Source organism: Culex quinquefasciatus, chromosome 2 (assembly GCF_015732765.1).
Source record: "Culex quinquefasciatus strain JHB chromosome 2, VPISU_Cqui_1.0_pri_paternal, whole genome shotgun sequence".
Lineage (NCBI taxonomy): Eukaryota > Metazoa > Arthropoda > Insecta > Diptera > Culicidae > Culex > Culex quinquefasciatus.
Window position 1 is genome coordinate 57,651,831 of NC_051862.1, and position 25,594 is coordinate 57,677,424.

Below are 25,594 nucleotides of genomic sequence, written 5' to 3' on the forward strand. Positions count from 1 at the left end.
CTCTTCACGCTTCCTGAGTTTTTCGCCCTTGCTGGAGAGATGCTCACGCGCTTTCGTGCCTGCCGAAACAAGGCAGAACAATTCCAAGCTCTCAGTGAGCTGATGATGAAGTACATCTACAACGGATAAGCTGCCTTGTGCAGCGAAGTTTTTCGACGTCAATAGACAAAACATACTGTGATTTAGTTTTAAGCTTTTCTATTTCTATCCTTTTCCTTAGCAAATCTAGAAGGTTTTTTTTTTATTTTCCTTCTCTTGCCAAATCCATTGTTAGAATATCCAATTACATCAAAATGAATTATAGTGTAAACCATAGTTGAAAGGAACTCCAAAACTCTATTAGGTTATAAGAAATACGGAATTGTAAATTGATTATTTACTGACAAAATAAATTGAATTGGAATTGGAAATAAAAAACGTTACTTAATCCACCTTTAGGTGGTTGATGCCTTCCTCGGGGCAAGACAGTGAGCAAGGGAGTAGCTCTTATTACTCCAAGTTTCTCCCGTTTCCTCTACTTTGCTCCCGTTTGCTCTGAAATTTTGCTTTTGACAGTTTATCTCGGTTGCTCTACATTTCTCCCAATTCCTCCCGATTGCTCCCGTTTCTTCACGGTTCCTCTGAGAGAAAAGAGCAAAAAATGAGAGAAGAGCGAAACAAGAAATAATTGACGTTTTGTTTATTTACAATTTGGATCGGTTTGTTTGCGCGGAAAACTTTTCTGTTTTTAGGAAAAATGCGATGTCCTTGTTCCTGTGGGCCCCTAGCGGTCCATTTCGGCCAAAAAAATGACCAGGTATCCACGTGGAATATGCGCCAAGGTAAAATACTTTGTGGAATTCGCTTAGTAAAGAATTTTGTGATAGTTTTGCTCGAAAAATTTTCTCTCTGCAGGTTTTTTTTTTTTGTTGCCCAATGGGCATTGGGTTAAGTTCACTGCGACCACCTGAGAAGGCTATCTTTTGTGATGTACCCTGGTTACTGTCCATACTACAAATTACTCGTATCCATTGGATCGGAAGACGAGGGGTTATTTTGCAGACATGGTTTATCCCAATCCGGCGCAATACAGTCGATGAACTGTATGACCTTCTTGGGATGGGTGTGGTGCCATACATCGTACGGCGTAAGAAGGTGCGATCCAAAGAACCGCAGCCTTCGAGACACAAGTGCTCCGCAGAAGCAGAGTAAATGTGCCGAGCTTTCCAGCTCAGTTAAACAAAAACGACAGAGGTTGTTAGGCCACCTGCCGATTTTGTGCAGGTGATATCTGGCAGGACAATGTCCTGTTAGAAGCCCTGCGAGTATTCGTAGTTCCCTACGGTTTAAGCCAAGAAGTTTCCTGGCAATTGAAGGACTTCGAGTGATAAAAGTTTTAGCTTGTCTCAATCCTCGCATCTCGCCCCAGATTGAAGCGATTTGCAATTGTCCCCAATTAGTTATTTCTTGCTTCACGGCACATTTTGAGATTCCAAGGAACGGCTCGGGACCCACGAAGATGTTTGATGAGCCTTGTCTGGCAAGTTCATCAGCCATTTCGTTGCCTTCAATGCCGCAGTGCCCTGGGACCCAAAACAGCATCACTCTGTTATGCCGAGAAGCAAGTTCCCTTAGGGAAGCGACCAAGGAAGCGACGCACTCCCAAACAAGTTTGGATTCGCATTTAGAGGATTTTAATGCCAATAGTGCAGCTTGGCTATCCGAGAAAATACCGATTTTTGCGTGTCTATAATTTCTCATAATACACGTCCTCGCACAGATGTGTATGGCATACACTTCTGCTTGAAAAACGGTAGGCCACTTTCCCATAGATATGGTTTCCCTGGTTCGAGGACCGAAGACTCCAGCTCCAGTAGAAGTGCCCATTTTTGAACCATCCGTAAAGAAACGAATAGTTCCTTCTGGAAGTGTAGGTCCTCCATTACTCCACATTTGGCGATTTGTTTCAATCACCTCATATGGAATGTCCATGTTGGGCCTCACCTCCATGCAGTCCGAGACTGAAGTTGCAAGGGGGGAAATGTCAAAAGCCTTCACGATCCGCGAGTGACCCGTTCCATCTCCTTCCACCCAGTTGTTACACCGTTGTAGTCGTAGAGCGCCAAGCGCTGCCTCCTGCTTCACATGTAAATGTAAAGGCAGAATGCATAGCATGGCTTCCATGGCCGCGGTAGGGGTTGTTTTCATTGCACTCGTTACAGAGAGACATGCCAGTCGTTGGAGCTTGGTCAGCTTCGACTGACATGTCTTCTGTTCAGTCTTCGGCCACCAAACGGTCGACGCATAGGTTACCCTAGGTCGAGCGATGGTGGTGTAAGACCAGAATGCAAGTTTCGGTTTAAGGCCCCAGGTTTTGCCGAGCATTTTGTTGCACGCCCAGATAGCAGTAGTTGCCTTCTTTACCGCATAGTCCAGATGTGCATTCCAGTTCAGCTTTTTGTCAAGGATTACTCCTAAATATTTGACCTCAGAACTGAAGGTCATTTGGGTTCCTTTCAAAGTAGGCGGCCTAAGGTCGTGTTTCCTCCTGTTAGTAAACGGGATTATCACGGTTTTGTTGGGGTTTATTGTCAGCCCTTCCTGCTCACACCACGACATGGTGCAGTTTAGAGCTGACTGTAGACGGTCCGATAACGTTCCGTCGTACTTCCCCCGGATGATTAAGACTACGTCGTCAGCATATCCAATGACTTCGTAGCCGAGTAGTGTAAGTTTTCTTAGAAGACTATCTACCACCAGCAGCCAAAGCAAAGGAGAGAGTACTCCCCTTGCGGACAGCCTTTGGCTGCTGTTATTGTGATAGATGTGTCTCCTAGCGATGCTGAAATCTCTCTGCTCGTAAGCATAGCATGAATCCAGCTCGCAGTTGTTCCATCGACGTTCCTCGACCGGAGCGCTTCATTGATGGCTGTGTACGAAGTGTTATCGAAGGCACCCTGAATATCAAGAAAAGCACAAAGTGCAGATTCTTTATATTTCAGTGCGTTCTCGATACGTGACACTAGCGTGTGTAGGGCAGTTTCGGTTGATTTGCCCGCTTGGTATGCATATTGGTGTTTATGCAAAGGGAAGTCCTTCAAGAACTCCGCCCGGATGTGGTTATCCGTGATTTTCTCCATAAGCTTGAGCAGCGTCACTGTCAGACTTATGGGTCTGAAGGCTTTGGCATCGTGGGGTCACTTCTGCCGGCCTTAGGTATGAAGATCACCTTAACTTTACGCCAGCTTCGAGGGATGTAGCCCAGGGTGAAGCTGGCTCGAAGTAAGTTGATCAACTCAGCCATTATGGTGTCGGCTGCTTTTTGGAGAAAGATTGGAAGGATGCCGTCGGGTCCTGCAGCCTTCAGTGGTTCAAATGTGCCGAGGGCCCATCTGATTGAAGACTGGTTGAACATTCGACGGGCTAGGTGGACTGACTCTCTTGATGGTCGACACCATACGCCATCTGCAGTCTGGGTACTAGCTGCATCCTCCTCTCTTTCAGTTGATTCTGGAAAGTGCGTACTCATGAGTACTTGCAGTGTTTCCTTGTTTGTGACAGTGAGAGTGCCTTGCTCGTCTCTCACCTGTCCTAGACCGTTGGAATGGTCTTTTGACAACGCCTTTTGGAGTCGGGTTGCTTCAGACATCGAGCTTATGTCCTCACAGAAATTAGCCAGGCTAGTTTTTTTTGGCTCTCCTCAACTCCGCGTTATACTTCGTTAGGGCTGCTTTGTAGGCATCCCATTCGGAAGTGAGCTTAGCTCTGTTGAAAAGCCTTCTAGCCTCCTTGCGGAGACTGCTCAGGCTTTCGCTCCACCACGGTACGTCCCGACAGATTTCCCTCACCTTCTTAGGGCAGCTTGCCTGGTAGGCTGCCGTGATCCTGCGTTGAAGAGTATTCGCTGCAGTATCCAATTCTTCGGGGTTCGTATTCGTGAAGGAGCGTCTTGTTTGGACCGGCAAAGGTGACCTCGAAAGGCGTTCCAGTCCGTGTCATTTGGGTCACGAAACGTTTCCTTTTCAGTTGACTGGCTTCAATGTCAAAGACAATCTGTCTGTGATCAGATAGACTAGCTTCTTCAGAGACATGCCAGTTTTTATTTTGTCTGCAAAAGCAGCACTACACAGAGTGAGGTCCAAGACCTCCTGTCTTGCGACAGTAACAAAAGTAGGTTCATTGCCCTTATTGCATACATTGACGTTGTTAGACGTCAAGTATTCAAGAAGGCGCTCACCTCTATCGTTAACATCCGTGCTTCCCCATATTGTATGGTGGGCGTTCGCGTCACAACCGATGAGGAACGGTTTATTGACAGTATCGCACAAGTGCGGCCACTTCTGGCGGTGGAACATCGTCCTGGTCACCAGGAAAGTAAGCAGATGCAACAACCATCTCCTGCTTTCCCTTGGTGGTCGGGACGGTCACCATTGCTGCAACGATGTCTCGTTGGACGAATTCCGTGATTGGAGTACACTTGATGTTTCCGCTCAGCAGAATCGCCGTTCTTGGTGTTGCCTGCGTATTGCTGTAGATCAATCTACTGCTTTGACAGGACAGTCCAAGGATTTTGTTGTGGTTCACCCACGGTTCTTGAACGAGAGCAATCCCAAATTGCTCTTTAGTGAACCTCCGACTAAGGATACTGGAAGCACCCTTAGCATGATGGAGGTTAACCTGGATGCAACGGATATTGTTCATTGTTCAGTTGAACCTGCCGTTTTCTCCAAGATGTTTTGATGATCCGGGAACAGGATGGCAGTGTCCTGCAGCTTGGTCGCTGATGTGTGTTGAGGATGCGGGTTCCTCTTGTATAGTACATGAAGTACTGCAAGTCCACATGAGGTCGGTTTTGGATTGTTTATCTGTACCTGAGAGTTTTCTGAAATGCTGTTGACGAGTGGTAAAATACCGTGCTCATCGTAGCGGGGGTGCTCAAGCGGTGAGGTTGTTGCGTGAATTTTCAGAATGTTCAGCTGTACCGGTGCTAGATTCGCAGAAAAGCGAAAATATGCATGTGGTTGCCTAGTTTTCGTCAAAGACTGTTGCGTAACCTTACCATCTCTCGCAGAATTGCTCCGAAGAACAACAGAAGGTTCTCGTTTGGTACTGGATAACTCTCCTACTTCCTTCCACATGTGAACCTTCCTGTGCATGTCTCTCATGCGTTCCGACACCGCAAACTGCACTCTACAGTTTTCCGCCGACTCTTCTCTTCTAGTGGTGTCCTCTCTTCCGGCGGATTTCATGCTTCTTCTTCCTTTCTTCCGCGTTGGTTCCAGCTGAGGAAGCAGCTGGCACTTGGGTTTTGGTTTTGATCAATTTCCATGTTGATAAACCTTGTTTTCAGGACTCCTACAAACTTCAACTGTGACTAGGGCCTGCAAAGACACAGAGGAGACTACATACTGCGTGGGGCGTCTTGGTACCACGCAGGCTCCGTTCAGACCTGGATACTTCTTGCTCCCCTCCAGACATACATCCCTTGGCACGGGTCGCTTGACACTGTAGATTGGGGATTGGGATTTGGGAAAGGGATTGGGGATGGGAATGGGACGTGGTTCTCTGTATGGCTTTTTGCGAGATGAGAGCAGAGGACAACAATCATCTCAACGTTTCCACTTTACCCGGGCTAACGACCGGCAGTTCCAGTTCACGATGATTTCCCTTCATATGTTAACAAGACCACTTATGATTTTGGCACATATTCCGTTTGTCAGCGTTTCCTGTCATTACTGGCGGGAAAAATCTACGTGGAATCAGCTGTGCAGACACAGAGTAATCCAGAGGACGCAGTCCAAACAAAAGTCATTCAAATGTTTGGCTCCGTTACGGGTTTACCCTTTGGAATCATAGAGCTATCTAAGCCCGATCTCACGCACACTAGCTTACCATTTGTTTTTGCTGGCGGGTACAAATTTTAACCTCACTTTTTTTCGTGTACGTACACGCAATACATACGCACGTAGATAACTCTATAGCAGCTTGTGGCGTTATGTTTTGAGCGTTACTAGCCTGATTAAGAAAAAAATTCATCACAGTAAACTCAGGTTTTTTCTACTTGACTTTGTTTTGACAAGTGCAATGCTTTGAATGGCATTGTTGTTGTAAATGTATGTTCCTCTTTTCATCAAAATATATGCGAATAATCATTTTGGACTCAAAGAACTCAACCAGCAGAAAAATCAGAATCTTTGTATGCAGTTTACCGAATAATCAAATACTTTGAATAGGATGTAGAGCAGAAGAATGCTGTCAGTGTTTGGGCATTCCTGGAGTCACTTCGTTAGCTCAAATTAATGGACGATGAATTAATATGAAATTTCGGTCTTATTGTGACAAAACATTTCAATTGGAATGACAAAATTACACGTGAAAAACAATACATTTTTCTTCAGCATTGCATTTAGTCGTTACTTCCGTCAATAAAACTGACAATGTCTCTATTCACAGAAATAAGGAAAGTTAGACAAAGATGAAAATTATAAATTTATAAAAATTAAAAATCATTAACACAACCAAACAAAAATAAATTTCCTCCAAAATTAATTGTGTCAACACATCCATATATTTGTTGTTTCCTTGACGTTATTCGCCAAAAAATGGTGAAGAAATTATCAGTTAGTTATTTGTCTTAATTAACGAGCCTTTCAGCCATAAAAGCTGTTTCGGCTCGACAAGAAACTATCAACACGCAAAACGGACATTAGGTATAAATTCCTAATTTTTAGGTATAATCGAACCTGACTGCAATAAGTTATTTTATTACTAATCGGCTATTAGTAATAAAATTACTAATAGCGTTTTAGTACGAGAATTCCTATATTTTAGGTATAATTGTAGAACCAAAATACCTTAATTTTAGGTATTTTCTGGAAAAGTGAGGGGACCAAAATTACTTATATTTAGGTATAATCCAAGATGGCGGACCATGGTTATTCCTTATTTCTAGGTATATATACCTAAATTTGAGGTATTTTCTGGAAAAGTGAGGGATCCAAAATTACTGATATTTGGGTATAATCCAAGATGGCGGACTATGATTATTCCTTATTTCTAGGTATATATACCTAAATTTGAGGTATTTTCTGGAAAAGTGAGGGATCCAAAATTACTGATATTCAGGTATAATCCAAGATGGCGGACCATTATTATTCCTAATTTTTAGGAATAAATACCTAAATTTGAGGTATTTTCAGAAAAAGTGAGGGGACCAAAATTACTTATATTTAGGTATAATCCAAGATGGCGGACCATGGTTATTCCTTATTTCTAGGTATATATACCTAAATTTGAGGTATTTTCTGGAAAAGTGAGGGATCCAAAATTACTGATATTTAGGTATAATCCAAGATAGCGGACCATTATTATTCCTAATTTCTAGGTATAAATACCTAAATTTGAGGTATTTTCTGGAAAAGTGAGGGATCCAAAATTACTGATATTCAGGTATAATCCAAGATGGCGGACCATTATTATTCCTAATTTTTAGGAATAAATACCTAAATTTGAGGTATTTTCAGAAAAAGTGAGGGATCCAAAATTACTAATATTTAGGTATAATCCAAGATGGCGGACCATGATTATTCCTTATTTCTAGGTATATATACCTAAATTTGAGTTATTTTCTGGAAAAGTGAGGGATCCAAAATTACTGATATTTAGGTATAATCCAAGATAGCGGACCATTATTATTCCTAATTTCTATGTATAAATACCTAAATTTGAGGTATTTTCTGGAAAAGTGAGAGATCCAAAATTACTGATATTCAGGTATAATCCAAGATGGCGGACCATTATTATTCCTAATTTCTAGGTATAAATACCTAAATTTGAGGTATTTTCAGAAAAAATGAGGGATCCAAAATTACTGATATTCAGGTATAATCAAAGATGGCGGACCATGATTATTCCAATTTTTTAGGTATAAAAATCTAAATTTGAGGTATTTTCTGGAAAAGTGAGGGATCCAAAATTACTGATAATCAGGTATAATCAAAGATGGCGGACCATTTATTCCTTATTTCTAGGCATAAATACCTAAATTTGAGGTATTTTCTATAAACGTGAGGGATCAAAAATTACTTATACTTAAGAATAATCAAAGATCAAATTAGGTATTATACAAGAGATATGCAGGCAGAAGAAAACAATGGTTTATATGATATTAATATTTTTATTTATATCAGACACAACTATTTCATAAATGTTCTCACCTAAAAATGAATATTAAAATTTAAATCATATTTTATTTTTTCAATGCATCTATATTTTTAATGTTAAATTTATCTTTTTTATAAATATTTTGGTTTTTTTATGTTAAAATTTTTAAATAGTTAAATATTTAAATAGTTAAATATTTAAATATTTTAATATTTTAATATTTTAATATTTAAATATTTTAATATTTAAATATTTTAATATTTAAATATTTTAATATTTAAATATTTTAATATTTTAATATTTTAATATTTTAATATTTTAATATTTTAATATTGTAATATTTTAATATTTTAATATTTTAATATTTTAATATTTTAATATTTTAATATTTTAATATTTTAATATTTTAATATTTCAATATTTTAATATTTTAATATTTTAATATTTTAATATTTTAATATTTTAATATTTTAATATTTTAATATTTTAATATTTAAATATTTCAATATTTTAATATTTCAATATTTTAATATTTCAATATTTTAATATTTTAATATTTTAATATATTAATATTTTAATATTTTAATATTTTAATATTTTAATATTTTAATATTTTAATATTTTAATATTTTAATATTTTAATATTTTAATATTTTAATATTTTAATATTTTAATATTTTAATATTTTAATATTTTAATATTTTAATATTTTAATATTTTAATATTTTAATATTTTAATATTTTAATATTTTAATATTTTAATATTTCAATATTTTAATATTTCAATATTTTAATATTTCAATATTTTAATATTTTAATATTTTAATATTTTAATATTTTAATATTTTAATATTTTAATATTTTAATATTTTAATATTTTAATATTTTAATATTTTAATATTTTAATATTTTAATATTTTAATATTTTAATATTTTAATATTTTAATATTTTAATATTTTAATATTTTAATATTTTAATATTTTAATATTTTAATATTTTAATATTTTAATATTTTAATATTTTAATATTTTAATATTTTAATATTTTAATATTTTAATATTTTAATATTTTAATATTTCATTATTTTAATATTTTAATATTTTTATATTTCAATATTTTAATATTTTAATATTTTAATATTTTAATATTTTAATATTTTAATATTTTAATATTTTAATATTTTAATATTTTAATATTTTAATATTATAATATTTTTATATTTTTATATTTCAATATTTTTATATTTTAATATTTTAATATTTTATTATTTTGATATTTCAATATTTTAATTTTTAAATTAGGTATTTTCCAAGAGTTATGCAGGCAGAAGAAAAACAAAATTTTAAATGATATTAATATTTTTATTTACATAAAACACAACTTTTGCATAAATGTACGTACCTAAAATAAATATTTAAAGATTTGAATATTTTAACATTATTATTTTGTATAATATTATATAATATATCTTTAATATTTCAATATTTATTTGTTTTAAATATCTTTTATTATTTTAATATTTTAATATTTTTACAACTTCAACATTTTAATCTTTAAATATTTGGAATTGTAGAATATAAGATTTTTTTGAGTTTTAAAATGTTTGGAATTAGAGATTTTTAAAATTTTCTCTCTCTCCCCCCTCTCTTTCTATTTTCTCGCTCTTCCTGTTCCCTGCTATCTCTCTCTCTTCCCTTCCTCTCAATTCAACTTTTTCTCTTTCTCTCCTACCCTCTCTCCCTTTCTTTCTCTCCCATATTTTCTCACCTCTCTCTTTCCCACCTTCTATCTACCTCTCCTACTCTCTCTCCTTCTCCTACTATCTCTCTCCCTCTCCTACTATCTCTCCCTCTCCTACTATCTCTCCCTCTCCTACTATCTCTCCCTCTCCTACTATCTCTCCATCTCCTACTCTCTCTCCAACTATATCTCTTATCTCTCTCTTTCTTCATCTTTGCCCCTCTCACTCCCACTTTCTCTCTCTCTTACTTTCTATCTCTCTCTTCCTCTACCCTCATCCTATCTCTTTCCCACTTTTTCTTTCGCTCATCCCCTCCAGCCTTCTCTCACAAACTCCCCCTTTCTCTCCCTTTTCTACTTTCTCTCTCCCTTTCCCATTTTCGCTCTCTTTCATTCCCTCTTCTTCTTTCTTCTTTCCCATTTTTTGTCTCACTCTCCTCTTCTCTCTCCCACTTTCTCTTTATTTCTCTCTTTCTCTTCGTTTACCCCCACCCATTTACTTTCAGTCTCTCATACACACACGAGCACACACGAGCACACACGAGCACACACACACACACACACACACACACACACACACACACACACACACACACGAACACTTTCACAAGCGCATACATACACACACCCGCAACGTCCAACCAAATCACAAAAAGATAAAAATTGGTTCGTCAAACTCAAACTCGATACAATTTTTTATTCGCACAATCGCCATGGTCGCACAATCTCCACGGTTGGGGTCCGTTTATACTTCCCCTTTCCACCTCTTCCGCAAATATCCGTCCCGACTCGGGACTCCCGAGATCCGTCCTCCAGAGCACGAGAGGGAAGTGGCGGCTTTTTTTAATTCCGCCAGGAGTTGAAGGTTCCGTCCTCCTCCTCCTCCTCTTCCACAAGTACGCGAGCCATGGCAAGGATGCTCCGGGTTCCGTTCTCCGTGCAGAACCGGAGAGCCACTTTTCTTCCTGCACAAAACATACCTTGCCAAAGTTCCTAAGTTTTCAGCAGCACTGCGGAACACCAACTCACAGCCACGAAATTATTTTGTTTTGACTTGTCAAAACGTGAATCGCAATTTTAGAACTAAAAAAATACTAAAATTTAGGAATTTTTAAGAAGTACTTCAGTGTTCTAAAAAAATCCTAAATTTTAGGAAGAAAAAAATACTAATTTTTAGGTATAATTTGACAAGCTAGAACATAAGTTCAAAAAATACTAAAAATTAGGAATTTATACCTAATGTCCGTTTTGCGTGAAGTAAAACCCAGTATTTGCCGATTCTGATAACAAGCCACGCAAAATTGCAACACAGCGTTCGGTCACAAGTGGAAATTCGACTTCAATCGGATGGTGCATCGTAACAGGTAAGACCACTTCCATCACAATAATCTCACACGTTATTCTCAAGAGAGTTCTCGTCGAGGTTCTCGTGTAAATCTTTTTGGCATTCTGTTTGTTTTCGTTCCAAATTATCAATTTATTCAATAAATATTTAAGAGTCATCAGAGAAAATAACTTTGTTGATATTGGGAATGAGAAATTTTTTGACAACCTTTCAATGTAATCTAGCCGACTAGATCGCTATGGAAAAATGTAACGCATTGAACGTCAGTTTGCCCCGAGGGTTACGGCAAGCGAAATTTTGCTGAAGGGGCGATGTACCACGATGTACCGCGTAACGCAACCATAAATTAAATGCCAGTGCTCCCTCTGGATTACTCTGTGGTGCAGACCTCATGTGTGACAGGAATGCAGGTTGAGCGACTCCCACGGGGAACTCTGCAGGTTGGTTGACTGACAGAATTATCCGACCCCGAATGCGACCGCAACCTGCGTTTTTCGGCTGTTAACTTTGGATGGTCGGGGAGGAAGTAACGGCGGAAAAGTGTTCGCCGCATGCTCGCCAGGTTCCAGCTCCGGTTGGACATCTCGACAGTTAGCACGTGGTTAGCACCGTGCCGGAAACCGAGGAGTTAAACTTTTCAGCAAGAGCAGTTTGGAAACGAAGTAGATAAACAACAGTTCCATTCCAACCTCGATTTGGACTCAGAGGGTGTAGGATACGGAAAAAAGCCCAGTGCCAACAACAGTGCATGTCCGTTCCGGTTAAAGCCGTTGATCGCTAAGAAGAAGTTCACCGTTTTGATCGGTGACGGTGGAAGTTTATCCAAGAAAACAAACAGAAAGCAGTCTGTTTGGATAGGAATGCCTTCCTCACATTCATAAAGTCAATACATTCAGTAAAAATAGCAACATTCCCCCTTAAAGGCTAGTATGCAGATCGGAAGGAAAGGGGTCAAGAAACAGCTTTATGAACAGCAGAACAAAGGAGAATTCAGACAATATTTCTATCACAATATCTGAATTCCGGCTTCCAAAAAGTGTATAAATTACACTTAAGTACTAATAATTTTTTATAGGATTGTCAGATCCTTGATGTTCTAGGCTAATTTGAAAGGTCTATCGATTATCCAACTAACGACTGGTCGCATGATAGACCCGGACATCATTTCCATTGAAATATCTGAGATCCGGCCTCCAAAAAGTGTATAAATAACACTAAAAATGCTGATAACTTTTGATAGGGTTGTCAGATCTTCAATGTTTTAGGCTCATTTGATAGGTCTTTCGATATTCAAACTAACGACAGGTTGCATGATGAATCCGGACATCATTTTCATTGAAATATCTAAGATCGAAAAAGTGTATAAATAACACTTTAGTGCTAATAACTTTTCATAGGGTTGTCAGATCTTCAATGTTTTGAGCTCATTCTAAAGGTCTTTTAATACCTTTCCTTGAAAATGTATAACATGATAGGTTTTCTAGCAAAAACGACCCTTTTTACAATCTTCCGAACACACGCGATAATCGTTTTTTTAGCATAACCTTTGAAGTACTTAACTAAATTTGCTGATTTTAAATAGAGACCTATGGGACCCCAAGACGGATCGAATGAGACTAATACGGTCAAAATCCGTTCATCCAGTCTGGAGATAATCGAGTGACAACTTTTTTGTCCACCCACCTACACACATCCACACAGACATTTGCTCAGAACATGATTCTGAGTCGATATGTATACGTGAAGGTGGGTCTACGAGGTCACATTAATAAGTTCATTTTTCGAGTGATTTTATAGCCTTCGCTCAGTAAGGTGAGGAAGGCAAAAAGTGTTCCATCCAGAAATCAACTCGGTTCGACCTGCAGCTTGTAGGGGACATCTAGGACTACCATCTGAGACTGAGAACGCTTTAGGTACGGCCTAGGGTACGGCAGTTTAACATATTAAATGGACACTTTTACTTTTAGTGAATTTTTTGGTTGTAAATTTTTGCTCGGGGACCCCTTAGTTGCTTAGATCCCATTTTCCTGTGATAATTTTATCATATTTGTGTTGCTGAGACAATTTCACAGTAGAAACCTTGGTAGAAACATGCACAACAATGTTTATTTTCATCCATTTAAACCCTTTAAAAAATGAAAGTTTAAAAAATCTTCGATTCACATTTATTAAAAATCAATTTCGTTTCTAAGGATACTATAGATGACACCAGAAAAAAGCAGCTTCTTAATTTTTTAATTTTTATTTTTCAAGCGTTAAATTTTTTTATTCTGAAATTCATAAATTCTAAAATTCTTAAATTATTGTACGATCAGTTCCTAGCTGGACTCGGTCACTGGAAACGACCGGCGACTCAACGACCGACGAAATAGGCGGCGGGCCAGATGCGGGTATAAAAATGTCAAAATCTCTTCCCCCCTCACTTCGTCTCACCATCCAGCAGCACCTTTGTTGACAATCAAACGGAGCACGCGGTCGCATGATGGCGGCCTCGAGCCAGAATTAGGGGTGATCTCACGGTGATCTTGTGATTAAAGCGGATTACGCACTTCGGAAGGAACCGGTCAAGAAAAAAATCAAATGGGCAGCAGCGGCAGCGCAAGCAAGTCAGGGAGGGTGAAGAAAAGCCCCAAGAAATTGCTCCCTCTCCTTTGCTCTGCTGTTCGTAAAGCTGTTTCTTGACCCCTTTCCTTCCGATCTGCATACTAGCCTTAAAAATGAAAGTTTTTTCAAGAAAAATAATATTTTTCCGACCGAATGAAAAAATTGCGAGCATGTTCAAACAATTATTCCTGATGTCGGAGAAGTGATAAAAAAGCAAAATTTTAATCCATAATTTTTCTACAAATTGATCTTTTTCACTCCAACTGGGAACCCCTAGGCACCGACACCGTGTCGGTGCCCTAGGTCTATCCACGAGCGTTTCCAATGACCGTGAGAAGATGCCAGAAAATCCAGCTACCCAATCAAACTGTTTTCCGCATGACGGGTTCATTCCGCTTCGAATTCCGCTTCGAAAATTGTTTCGAATTTTTCTAAACGGAATCTCCGGTTGGACTCCGTTTAGATTCCGTTTGAGCCATTTTGGTACATTAGCGACACCTGCTGGTGTACGGCCGAACCTCGGTGACATTTCGCCGCGTTTCGCCGAAGCGGTTTTTCTTTTATTGTGTGAGTGTGGCCTGCTGAAGCAATTGTCAAACGTGTGTCAAAGTTGGTCAAAGTGTGCGCTAGAAAATTTTGTTAAAGCCCACGCGGAGGAAATCGTCTTGCAGAAGCACGCCAAGTTCGTACCTACTTTTTCGCGTTTTTGTATATTTTGCCCATTTTGCCGGACCGGCAGGATGCAGGATGGTCCCGGGGTCTGGAGCGCGAACTTGTGCAATAATTCAAAGCTCCAGCACCCTGGACTTCCTAAATCCGCGGTAGTTATATTTTGGTATTTTTAGGTTAGAATTTTCGAGTGAAGAAACGTTGAATTAACATTATTTTTGCCCTTTTGCAGAACCAAGTCAATCCAGCCAACTCCCAGTCGCTGCTGCGGTCGCCCGTAATGGACACTGCCTTGGGCAGTCTGGTGATGGAAATCGGCTACACGTTAACGGCTTCGCTGGAGGACTGCAAGAACCACCTGCCGAAGATTGGCGACAGGAAGAACACGGCGCAGGATGTGGCCAAGATTATTTCGTCGATGTGTTTGACGCACGCGTCACTTTCGGAGAGTCCTGTGGTACACGCTCTCGGCACAGCTGCTGCACAAAGCGCGCGTACGTCGAGTCTTCTTAATCCAGAACTTCCGGCCAAACTGAGCCTGAGCGAGGTGGAAACCATCGGCAAGAACCCCACGGACAGCGGGGAGTACACTTTAAACGAACCCCAAATACACTGAAAAGCGACATGATCGCCGTCAAACTCAGCTCCAAGACCGTGCTCGAGGAGATCACTCCGTCCGTTATCGAACCTTCGTTCGGCGTTGGCCGCATCATGTACTCGCTCCTTGGGAACAGCTTCCGAAAGCGCTAAGGCGAGGAACAGCGCAGCTAATTCTCGCTGACCCCGATCGTGCCCCCCCTCAAGTGCTTTCGTACTGCCGCTGAGCAACAACACCGACTTCTCCCCATTCAGGAAGAAGATCTGTAAGTAGTCTACCTCTCAAGCAAAACTTCCTTCTAACCCAAACTTCTTAAATCCAGCTTCGGCCCAGCGTGAACATCTCGCACAAGGTGAACGACTCGAGTGGCTCGATCAGTGGACAGACGAGCTGGTTGGGAGTAATCTACGACCGCCGATGTTTCCGGCAAGCGGGACGGCGTGGACCAGAGCGAAAGTACGGTGGATGAAAGCTATCCGAGCGGATAATGGTCAAGGCAGGAAAATTTCATCTCTAGTGGAAGTCACCTTGCTTGACGGATTCCGGCGATTTGGTCCGCAGTTCAGCACCGTCGACGCGGCCAACAGACTTCAGCGGTGCGATTCCTCAGAGGTACTGTCTGGAACATTAGTGTAATATATTGTGAAACATTCAAATTTTAGTAATTAAAAAAATGGGGATTCATGGTGGGGAGTGTTTTTCTTGATATGTTTTTTAAATATTAATAAAAACTGCCTAAATAGGCAAAAACAGTTGAATAAGTGTTGAATTTCGTTCTAATTAAAACAAAACAGAAAATCAGAAAGGAAAAAAAAGAAGAAGAAGCAGCTGTCAAAGCTTACCCGTCCACTCCGTTTCGATTCCGTTTGAATTCCGCTTAAACCGATTTGCGGCGAAAACTCAAACGGAACCGGTTGTTGCGTTTGAAACGGAATGCGTTTTAGAATCTAAAACGAACACTGTTTAGAATTCGAATCGAACTTTTTTCGCTCAAGCGGAATTCTAAACGGAATTCAAACGGAACGCTTTGAGTGGGTACGAGCTAAATCCACAATACCTACCCCTGACACAATCGGTCGCATAACAAAAAGGCCTTTTCCAGCTGACAGTTTTGTTTTGACATTTCTCTCCTCTTCGCTCAAATCAAATTTTTCATCGCCAAAGGTTGCGCGGACGCAAGAGAAGTGGTGAAGGAGAAGATCGGTTGGGAGGAACGACGAAATTTTATGTGCGTACTGAATTGCTGCTGCTGCTGCTGATCCGCGATTGCAAAATCCCCCAAACAGATTGTGAAAAACGTAAATCCCTGTCCCGTTCTCGGGAACCTGTGTGTTGTGTTTATCCGTCGTGTGTGCGCGCAGGAGAGGCATGTTCCAGAGCAACAGGAAGATCGACCAGCAGCAGCTTCACGACGACCAGTTCGACGGCAGCAGATAGTCAATGGTTGCTTTGTGTGTTGTGGCCTCCCCCGAGATCCGAGACCTGGAATAATATTCGAGCGAGCAAAATTGCATCCAAGAGTGTCGTGGGGAATTGGGCATTCTGCGAAAGTCAAGCAACATCCGACACGGAAAAGTTTCGCGAAAGTGACCCCGGATTCCTTCCTGGCCAGCAAAACTTGCTGCTGCTTCCATTGCTTTTGCTTGAGAGTGAGAAATAGAAAAAAACACAAGTGAAGGAACTCTGCTGGCGAATTGTGAGTAATGATTTCTTGACTTCTTTTGTTTTTTTTTATCAGTTCTTTGTGATTGTGTAAACACTAGGGCAGATTTCGACTTGCTGGGGAGCACTGAGGTTCAGAGGGGAAGAATGTGTCCCCAATTGACCCAATTGACCCGCGGAAGAGTCTGGCCTGGCGTGTGTAATAATTGATATCCCCCCCTCAGAGCCCAAACCCAACAACCTTCGTCCATGGAAAATCATATCCCAACATGGTGGCCACTTGACTGAAGGAAATGAGAAATAAACTCTTGGTCAATTATTTCTATTTTTCAACTAAAATATCAAAATAAAAAAATGGTCAATGAGCAAAACTTAGGCCAAATTGCAAATATTTTTCAAAGTTTATGTCACACAACTTTCAATTTTAACATGGAAATTGGACCAATAGTTTCCGAGATATCGTCAGTTAAAAATCGATTTAAACTCTTTTTGAGGTTGTATCTCAGAAAGTTTTCGCCCGATTTTCATTGTTTCAATGAAATTTTCTTAGGTTTTCGAAAATATTTTTTAAGGTGAGCTCTTCCTTAAAAAAATGATTTTTAAACTCAAAAACTCGATTTAATATCACCAGAGAGCCTTTCTTACAAAATTATGAAACTCCGACAAATATATTGGTGCAATTAATTTTTCAGAAACAAAATGATACCACCCAGTGAGAATTCGACCTATAGCTTCAAATATGTTTAGGCTAAACCTCGAATACCATTTTTTTTTTTAATTTCAGAGGTACATTATGGGTCGCAAGGTATTAAAATTTAATTAAGAAAACCATATTGGATTGACATTATTAGAAACATATAAAGGGTACTCAGTCTTTAATGTTAGTCTATGATTAACTTAAAAAAAAATATGTATCGCTATTGCATTTTGTCATTTTGTCGATCTATTATGAGAAGCCAAAAGAACACTTTCACGCGCAGCGTAAAACGCGCAATAGTAAATGTGCTGGTGTTTATGCTTCGACTTGACGACTTGTCGATCTTTCGAGCGAGAACGAGCCGGGACTTCGAATTTGATGTTCAGTATATGATTCTGTATAAAACCAACAATTTAATAGGAAAAATAAGACGAAAAACACTAATATGGCTATATCTCTGGAAATGCATTTAGGAAAAGCTTCAAATTTTGGGCCCATCCAGTTTATGGCGCATGTTTTCGAATGGCTTTTGTTTGAAACTGAATTCTTTTAATTCGATAGTGTTATCTGTAAAATAGTCCAAAAATACCTCTAAAAATGGCTTTGGCCACATTTATTGGTCGAAAATTGTGAATCGAAAAATAAAATGTTCGTCTCCGACCCCATGGCTACAAATCTGAAATATAAAAATTGTGGGTTTTACGAGTGGTTTTCCAATGATAGAAGACACAAATGTTTAAGAGCGGATACAGGCATCGCCCAAGTATTTCAGAAAAAGAGCTCTAAAAAATCAGACTTTGAGTTCCGGGTTTCGGGCCAAAATTCAATCGAAAGACCCTAACCTTCAATTTAGTAATAGGATTTTTTTCTGGGACGACTCCTCGCCGCGCACGTATTTTTTTAAGATTTCTGAGAAAAGAGTTTTTCCAAAAGCAAACCTTAAACCTTTCTTTTGTAAGAAACCTAAAACCCGGGATTTTTCTTTACTTCTCAGAAAGTGAACTATTATTAATATTCGACCTTAATAGCAAACTTCATCTGGCAAAAATTAATAAAATGAAGTGTCTGGATCCCGATCAAATGATCATACATTTCGAAAGTAATAATACATACAGAGCGGATTCGTTAATTCGAATTTCGCTACTTCAAATGTCCGCTAATTCAAACGTATTCGAATTAAAAGTTGTCAAATTGATGTTGACATTTCAACCACATTGTTTGACGATTTCCGAGCACGTGGTTACAGGCTTTTGACAGCTGTCAGTCGTTCCAATTATCGAATTCGGATTCGCTGATTCGAATGCATTTCCGTTCGAATTAGCGTATCCGCTTTGTACTAATATATTTATATTATATTATATAATATATATAACAAATAATTAAGATATCAAATGATCGGATATGTCGAAAGAAATTTTTATTGAGAATATTCAAAATTTCATCATGCTACGTATTTTTGAAAATGTTGTTACGTAGTTTTGTGAAAATTTCAAATCTTAAAAACATATTACTACCGATTATTATTTGAAACCTTATTTAAAAAAAAAAAAAACTGTCGTCTAATAAAACTTTCAGACATTAAAATTGACAATGTTTTTCGTTTACACCATTTTAATACAATATTCATAGAAATCATTTCAAACAAGTCCAACTAAACCTTATCTTCCCAACCACGCCTATAAAATTAATAAAAAAAAATCCCCAAATTTTTTTCATGAAAAATTAGTTCTTCAGTATCCTTTGACAGAAGAACATTTTGAACAAAAATGAGTTCGATGACTTGGCTATCACTTATTTATTTTTCTTCTAATATTCGCAAATTGTCTGTGATTTTTTGTCATTAGCACAACATGCGACCAAACATTGTTCGTCGAAAAAAAAACCTACAACTTAAAGCAAAAAAAGCAGATATCGATGATTTATGAAAAATTAAACAGAAAGGTAATTTTATTTTAGAAGTAACATCTGAACTAGGGTCAAACTAAAATTAGAATCGAGAAAAAAAATTTATGGCGACCCTGAAAACGGTATACATTATCAAAAATAAATGTAAAATACTTTGTGATTTTGCATTAATCAAAATATTTTTAAATAATGTTTTGTCTATTTTTTTTTATATTGTGAATTCAACTTTAAGTCAATGTTGATTTTTTTAAATGGTTGAACTATTTTGACGTTGTTGATATTTTGATAGAAAATTGCTGACATAATTTTTAATCAAATGGAATGGTGCATAAATCGTGCCGTGTCGATTTGTCTGGAATTATTGGTACCTTAACAAACCTGACAGAAGAACGTGTTAGACGAAACAACTTCGACGAGGAATGCAAAGTGATTCGTCCACTCTAAAAAGATTCAAGAATGTTTAACATCGCCCCACGATCCAAACTTCGTCTAAATTTACTAATACCAATACGAATTGTTTTAACAGATTTTAGACTAAGTTCTGGAGTTTTTTTTTTTTAGATGGTCCAAATTTTTAGTTTTTTTTTCTTTTGGGTGTTTTTGAAACCGCCTTGAGTCAGGGTATTAAAAATACCCAAAAGCAAAAACTAAAAATCGGTTTATTGGACCTTTAAAAAAATTCCAGAGTTGTCCTTTGTTTAGTTTTAAGTAGCCACCATGCAGTAAGCCCTCACATTGTAAACTTGAATGAACGATCGTAATCCTCATCGCTACACTCTGGTTTTTCCTCTCTTTCTTTTAGTTGCCAATCTTCTTCTGTCCAGCCCACCCGATACTCATCATTAGATAGTTTGCTACCCACAGTACTGAGCTAGAACCATCAACATCAATCATCGTCATCCACATTGGAGTTATAAATTGATTTCGTTAAAAACCATCGATTCGGCCCAGCAGTTCAAAAATTTGCACACCCCAAAAAAAATCTCTTAGGCTTCTTGTTATCATCGCACACGAACTTGTTCATTACGGTTGAATTTTTCAAATTTGAATTCAAAAACCAAATTGGTCTTCAAAACCAACGCAAAAACCGGTCTCCAAAACTCCCCCTCTCTTGTTGCCCCGCCCTGCCTGGATGCTGTTGTGGTGATGTTCTCGAACGGGCTTCCCTGCAATCTGCCCTTCCCCAGCTGCCTCGGGGTGCCAAAGGACAGCGGAAGCGACGAGCTGCTGCCGACCGCGATGGGAAGCCGCGAGCCGGTCATCCTGAACGTGTACGACATGGTGAGTTTAAGGGGATTGGATTGTTTTTGGATATTTGAGGTAATTTAATTGTTTTTCTACAGTACTGGATCAACGAGTACACCACCTCGATCGGGCTGGGCGTGTTCCACTCGGGCGTGGAGGTGTTCGGGACGGAGTTTGCCTACGGTGGGCACCCGTTTCCGTTTACCGGAGTGTTTGAAATCTCGCCCCGTGACCACGACGAGCTTGGGGATCAGTTTCGGTTTCGGTAGGAACATTTTTTAATGTGTAAGGAATCATTCATGATGTAATGATGTTCCACAGACAAAGTATACAGATCGGCTGTACAGACTTCACCGAGGAGGAGGTCCGCCGGATCGTCGAGGAGCTGGGGAACCAGTTCCGGGGTGATCGGTACCATCTGATGAACAACAACTGTAATCACTTCTCCGGTTCGCTTACCCAGGTTTGATTTGTGGTTTGATGTAGTAAAGTACAAGCAATGTAAAGCAACTCTTCGTTACAGATTCTCTGTGGGCAGGAGATTCCAAGCTGGGTGAATCGCTTGGCGCACTTCAGCTCGTGCGTACCCTTCCTGCAGCGCTGTTTACCAAAGTGAGTATTGAAATATGATGTGATGGCAAAATTGCGGATCAATGATTTGAAAAAATACTGATATGATAAAACGACATTGACGCAACCTTTACTCCTCCAACTGGAACTTAAAATCTGGCCAGCTTTCAAATTCTAATCCTGCGTTTGAACTGTAGACTAGATAAACTTGAGCTCAAACAGAAGTTATTCCTGCAGTTGAGTTTTTAATCTGTTTTCGCTTGGACGCAGTGACAATACCACACTTCAAACCAGTACAAACTTACAAACGGATCTTGTACTACAACCAGTTTTGGTTTTAGATTTTTCCCGAAACTGTGTGCCGAATTCCGTAATCCTACCGTGGTTTCGCAAATTACGTAGCTAACTAAGTGTGTCGAAAAGTGAGGTTACTTTACTGCGTGCAAACGACAATGAACGGAAGATGATTTGGTAGAAGATCGTCACAGGAGTAGAAAGCCCCTTTTATTCTTGATCCGTGTGGATATGTCGAACTTGGAACCACCGTAAGGGATTACCCCAGTCACGAAATATTTTAGCAGAGCTGGTTCTGCCAGAATCCTGCTAGAACGGTAGAAAATTTCTGCTAGAATGCTGTAAGAATATCCAGCTTGGAAACCCTAGTATTTCTCAATTTCCTCTCCATCTACTGTACAACTTTGAGTGCGTTCCGTGTTTACTGCCATCGAATTGGCCTTAAAGACATTGATTTTCAGGTCCACTATCTTTTTAATTGACATTGGAAAATAACGCGCGTTGAACTTTGCTGCCAACTCGGTGAAAAATTTTGACAGCAAATATTTGAAATCCCGCCTGGCCAAGGTTCGTTTATGCAAGGTTGCGCGTGAACTTAAATCCCGCCCGCTCAAGATTTGTTAATGTAAGGTTGTGAGAATTTTTACTGCAATAGAAAATAAATATTTAAATACAAAATAATGTTTTTATGTCGATTGCTTCCAGCCCTCTGTCACGACGGCCATGTTTATGAAACCTAAATGTTCGACGCGAACATGAAGACAACAAAGAAGATGAAGAACGCATTTGCTGTCAAAATTTGAAAATAAACAAACCGCGAGGTAAAAAAGGCATAATTTCATAATGTTGAAATGATTTCCATGAAAAAATAACGACACGGGACACGGGACGGATTTCCAAACACAAGTTCCCGAAGGACCCTATCCACCAGAGACAAGACTTTTGCAAGTTCAAAGTTCAGATTTGTTCGGACCACTTCGTGATGAACTTCTTGTGAGTCCACAAAATGTTGGTTTCTACACAAGCACGCGATTCCTTTCGATTCCCTGTGCGAGTCGACGGCGGGAGTGGGCCAGTCCTCGGAGAAGGTTATCGAAGGATGCTCGGAAAGACCAGCTCCCCCACAATCACCGGAATCACGGATGTTTCTGCACTTGGTCGGTTACTCCCTGCCGGAGATTGCAGCGAGTTGTTCGGAAGGATCAACAGCGGGACTTGGCCAGTCCCCGGTCCAGTACTACCCGACAAATCTTCCCGGTCAATCGGAAGCAACAGTTCTCATCTTTTTTCGTAACAGATTTGCACACACAAAAAGTGATGTTTCTTGAAGATTTGGTGTAAACAAACAGACAACACCAATATTGCTACACTCACAGAGCCCACGCAGTAGTATTGGTGAAGAGCCCACGATAAACAACGTGGGCTCTTCACTAATACTACTACGTGGGCTCTTCGAGGTTTTGGTGACTGTCAAACGTTCTAGCCATTTACAGTGGTGCCAGGGGGTTGATTGCTTCACAAAAATCAACCGAAAAATATTTCTTTTCCCCATATTTAGTACTGCAAAACCATAACCAAACACAAAACCCATGCATCATTCCAGAGAATGGTTGACTCCCAATGCCTTACAACAATCGATAACAGCCATACAGGATCGTGACTCGGATTCCAGTCCATTTTGAGAATAGCTTTTAGATAGTACCACTACTACTACTACTTCTAACAATATGACCGACAAGAACCTGGCGGCGCCCACTTCCGGAGGAGCTACAGCAGCGAATACCAGCGCGGCAGAGGATGACAAAACCAGCTGCTAGGAGGTTCGAACTTTTTGTTATTTAAAACATTTTGTCGCCAATGAGTGTTGTTTTTGTATAAATTTACCCTTTTTTCACTGGATCTGGATCTCCAAAAAAAAACTTTTTTTACAAAACCCAAGCAAACCAAATAAAAAGAAAAGCAGCAACAAAAGCAAACGTCTGATTGTGTAACTAGGTTAGAACTATTTTAAAATGAAACTTTTTTCATCACACTCTCAACCACCATCTGCGTGCGGAAATGTTCATTTTTGATTATTCCTTCCCCTCGATATTACTGCAAATAGCAACAAGTGAATCGATTTGTAGCAAAAGACGACAACAACAAAACCACGTGTAACATATATGGAAACTTTATCGTTGATGCAAGCGATGGAGAAAGTATTTGTTTCACACTTAACTTAATAACAGAGAATAACAAAACAAGCTAGAGAATAATGGTTAAGCGGACAAGAGTAAAAAAAAACACATGTAATTAAAGAATACCTATTGAACTTTAAAAAAAAGCAACAAATCAGTTGAATGCGAGAAAAATTTAAACACTGTTTAAACGGCAACTAATTAAACTAAATGATTTAGGATAACCGCGGGCAGAATCTAATTGAATACAGAAGAAACAAAACAAAAACTCATTAGTGTATATGTTGTGTATTTAAAGCGTGCAGTGTAGTGCAGGAGAGTACATTGAACATTAGAGTTTATTTGAAGAAGAAAAAAAAACGAATTAAGAGTGAATTATAACGTTGTTAGTTAAGCCAGAAGAGATGACAATGAATCGAAGACAGGAGCTCCACTTATTACACTAGAGAAAGAGCGCGCGCGTAAATCAGTAGGATTTAGATCGGAGGAAGAATCGAGCAAAACCAAACAACAACCAAGTGTGTGTGTCGTTAAAATCGAGCGGTTTTTAGGCAAAAATAACGTAGGATAAACTGTTACAGAGCTCTCCTGAAGGCCGGGTAATTAAACCACTCTTTAGCTCCATTTGTTTAGAACCGATTGCAATAATCATCCAATAGAGTGTCAGTTTTTCAGAACTTTAGAATCTTTTTGTATAGTATTTATACTTGTTTCTTAATCGCAAATTGCCCAAATTTTTTCGCCGATACCAAGAGCAGGAAGAATGCGAAGCAGCAACCATCACCAAACAGTATAAAAGCTTCGAACGGAGTACGAAAAAACGAACAAAACTGATATTTTTCCTGAACTTATTTTTCTACAAAACCAAACTACCAACCAGTAAAACAGAACATTAAAAGTAATAAAACGAAACTTGTATGATTCGATTCCAACAAAATAGTGTAAGAACAAAACCAGAAAATAAAAAAAAACAAACTCCCATAGTATCTTATAAGACTCTTAATAAAACAGGACAGGAAGCAACGGAAGTCGAATGAATGAACAAACACCTACACAGACACACGAAGATTGTTTTTTAAATATTAAACTCCAACACAAACAAACAAACACACACACACACACCCCCAAAGCAAAAAAAAAGGAAGAGCAAAAGAAGAACTTGACGACAATTGCCATTTTTTCCTCCAAATTCTGTTTTACTAGCTGAAAAAAAAAAACAAATCAGCGAAATAAAGATATTATTGACAAAAACTTAAATGTGCTGGTTTGTTATTTTTCTGAAAGAAAATCCTTAACAATATTTTTAGTTATAACAGCAGCCATGTTGGGCTAAATTTTACATATTTTTCTAATAAATCCTAGGATGCTTTGAATATCTGTAAATCAAACTGTTGATGATTCATAGTCAAATTAAGGTAAAATACTGCAATACATTTCGAAATAATCTGAATCAAAGCCTTTGCTCAGAGCCAAGATAGTGCTGGAAAGTTTCACGCAGAAAAAAGTTTTGTAGAATCAGCCTGTACAAGGTTTGAATCAACAAATTTTTGTTGAATATAATCAACGCCGATTTTGCGTTGAAACAAACCTTGATTTTCTCGATACCACAAAAGTCTTTTGTTGTTTTGAAAAATCTTCTTTGACGTTTAGCGTAGATTCAACAAAAAATATGATTTTCAAATCAACAAAACGTTTTATTGATTCAAATATGCCTTATTTTTCTGCGTGTTGTTACTCCTACACTGCCGTTCTACGTATAATTGTCCCATGTTATTATTAATATTAGAGAAGTTCCAGGCTCTCTAGTTACTCCTTATCAGTTCGGCGTGCACCGTGTTTTATCCGAACATTTTCAAATCCGTTCAATGCAAAGTAGCGGATGACGTCACGATTAATCATTCACACCTTGCAGATTGAACCAAAGTGATGGAAAGACTGAAGGAGT

The 25,594-nt window shown here is 38.8% G+C and overlaps 2 protein-coding genes across 5 annotated transcripts; both read left to right on the forward strand.

Moving 5' to 3' along the window:
- Positions 1-686: 686 nt before the first annotated feature.
- On the forward strand, positions 687-15,749 carry LOC6049165. Of its 2 annotated transcripts, XR_005277170.1 has the most exons (3): positions 687-821; positions 14,734-15,364; positions 15,422-15,749. XR_005277170.1 is itself a non-coding variant. In XM_038253013.1 (2 exons), the coding sequence occupies exons 1-2, from the start codon at positions 789-791 to the stop codon at positions 15,115-15,117; spliced, it is 417 nt and encodes a 138-aa protein (XP_038108941.1). In that variant the 5' UTR covers positions 687-788; the 3' UTR covers positions 15,118-15,749. The 2 variants fall into 2 exon arrangements, 1 of the variants encoding a protein (XP_038108941.1); XM_038253013.1 differs by having other exon boundaries at positions 14,734-15,749.
- A 507-nt stretch (positions 15,750-16,256) lies between these two features.
- LOC6038086 (deubiquitinase DESI2) lies at positions 16,257-24,789 on the forward strand. Of its 3 annotated transcripts, none has more exons than XM_038253010.1 (6): positions 16,257-16,795; positions 20,166-20,644; positions 20,707-20,873; positions 20,930-21,071; positions 21,132-21,220; positions 23,076-24,789. In XM_038253010.1, the coding sequence occupies exons 2-6, from the start codon at positions 20,510-20,512 to the stop codon at positions 23,152-23,154; spliced, it is 612 nt and encodes a 203-aa protein (XP_038108938.1). In that variant the 5' UTR covers positions 16,257-16,795; positions 20,166-20,509; the 3' UTR covers positions 23,155-24,789. The 3 variants fall into 3 exon arrangements, with proteins under 3 accessions (XP_038108938.1, XP_038108940.1, XP_038108939.1); XM_038253012.1 differs by having other exon boundaries at positions 16,264-16,795; positions 20,551-20,644; XM_038253011.1 differs by having other exon boundaries at positions 16,264-16,795; positions 23,031-23,169.
- The last annotated feature ends 805 nt before the right edge of the window (positions 24,790-25,594 follow it).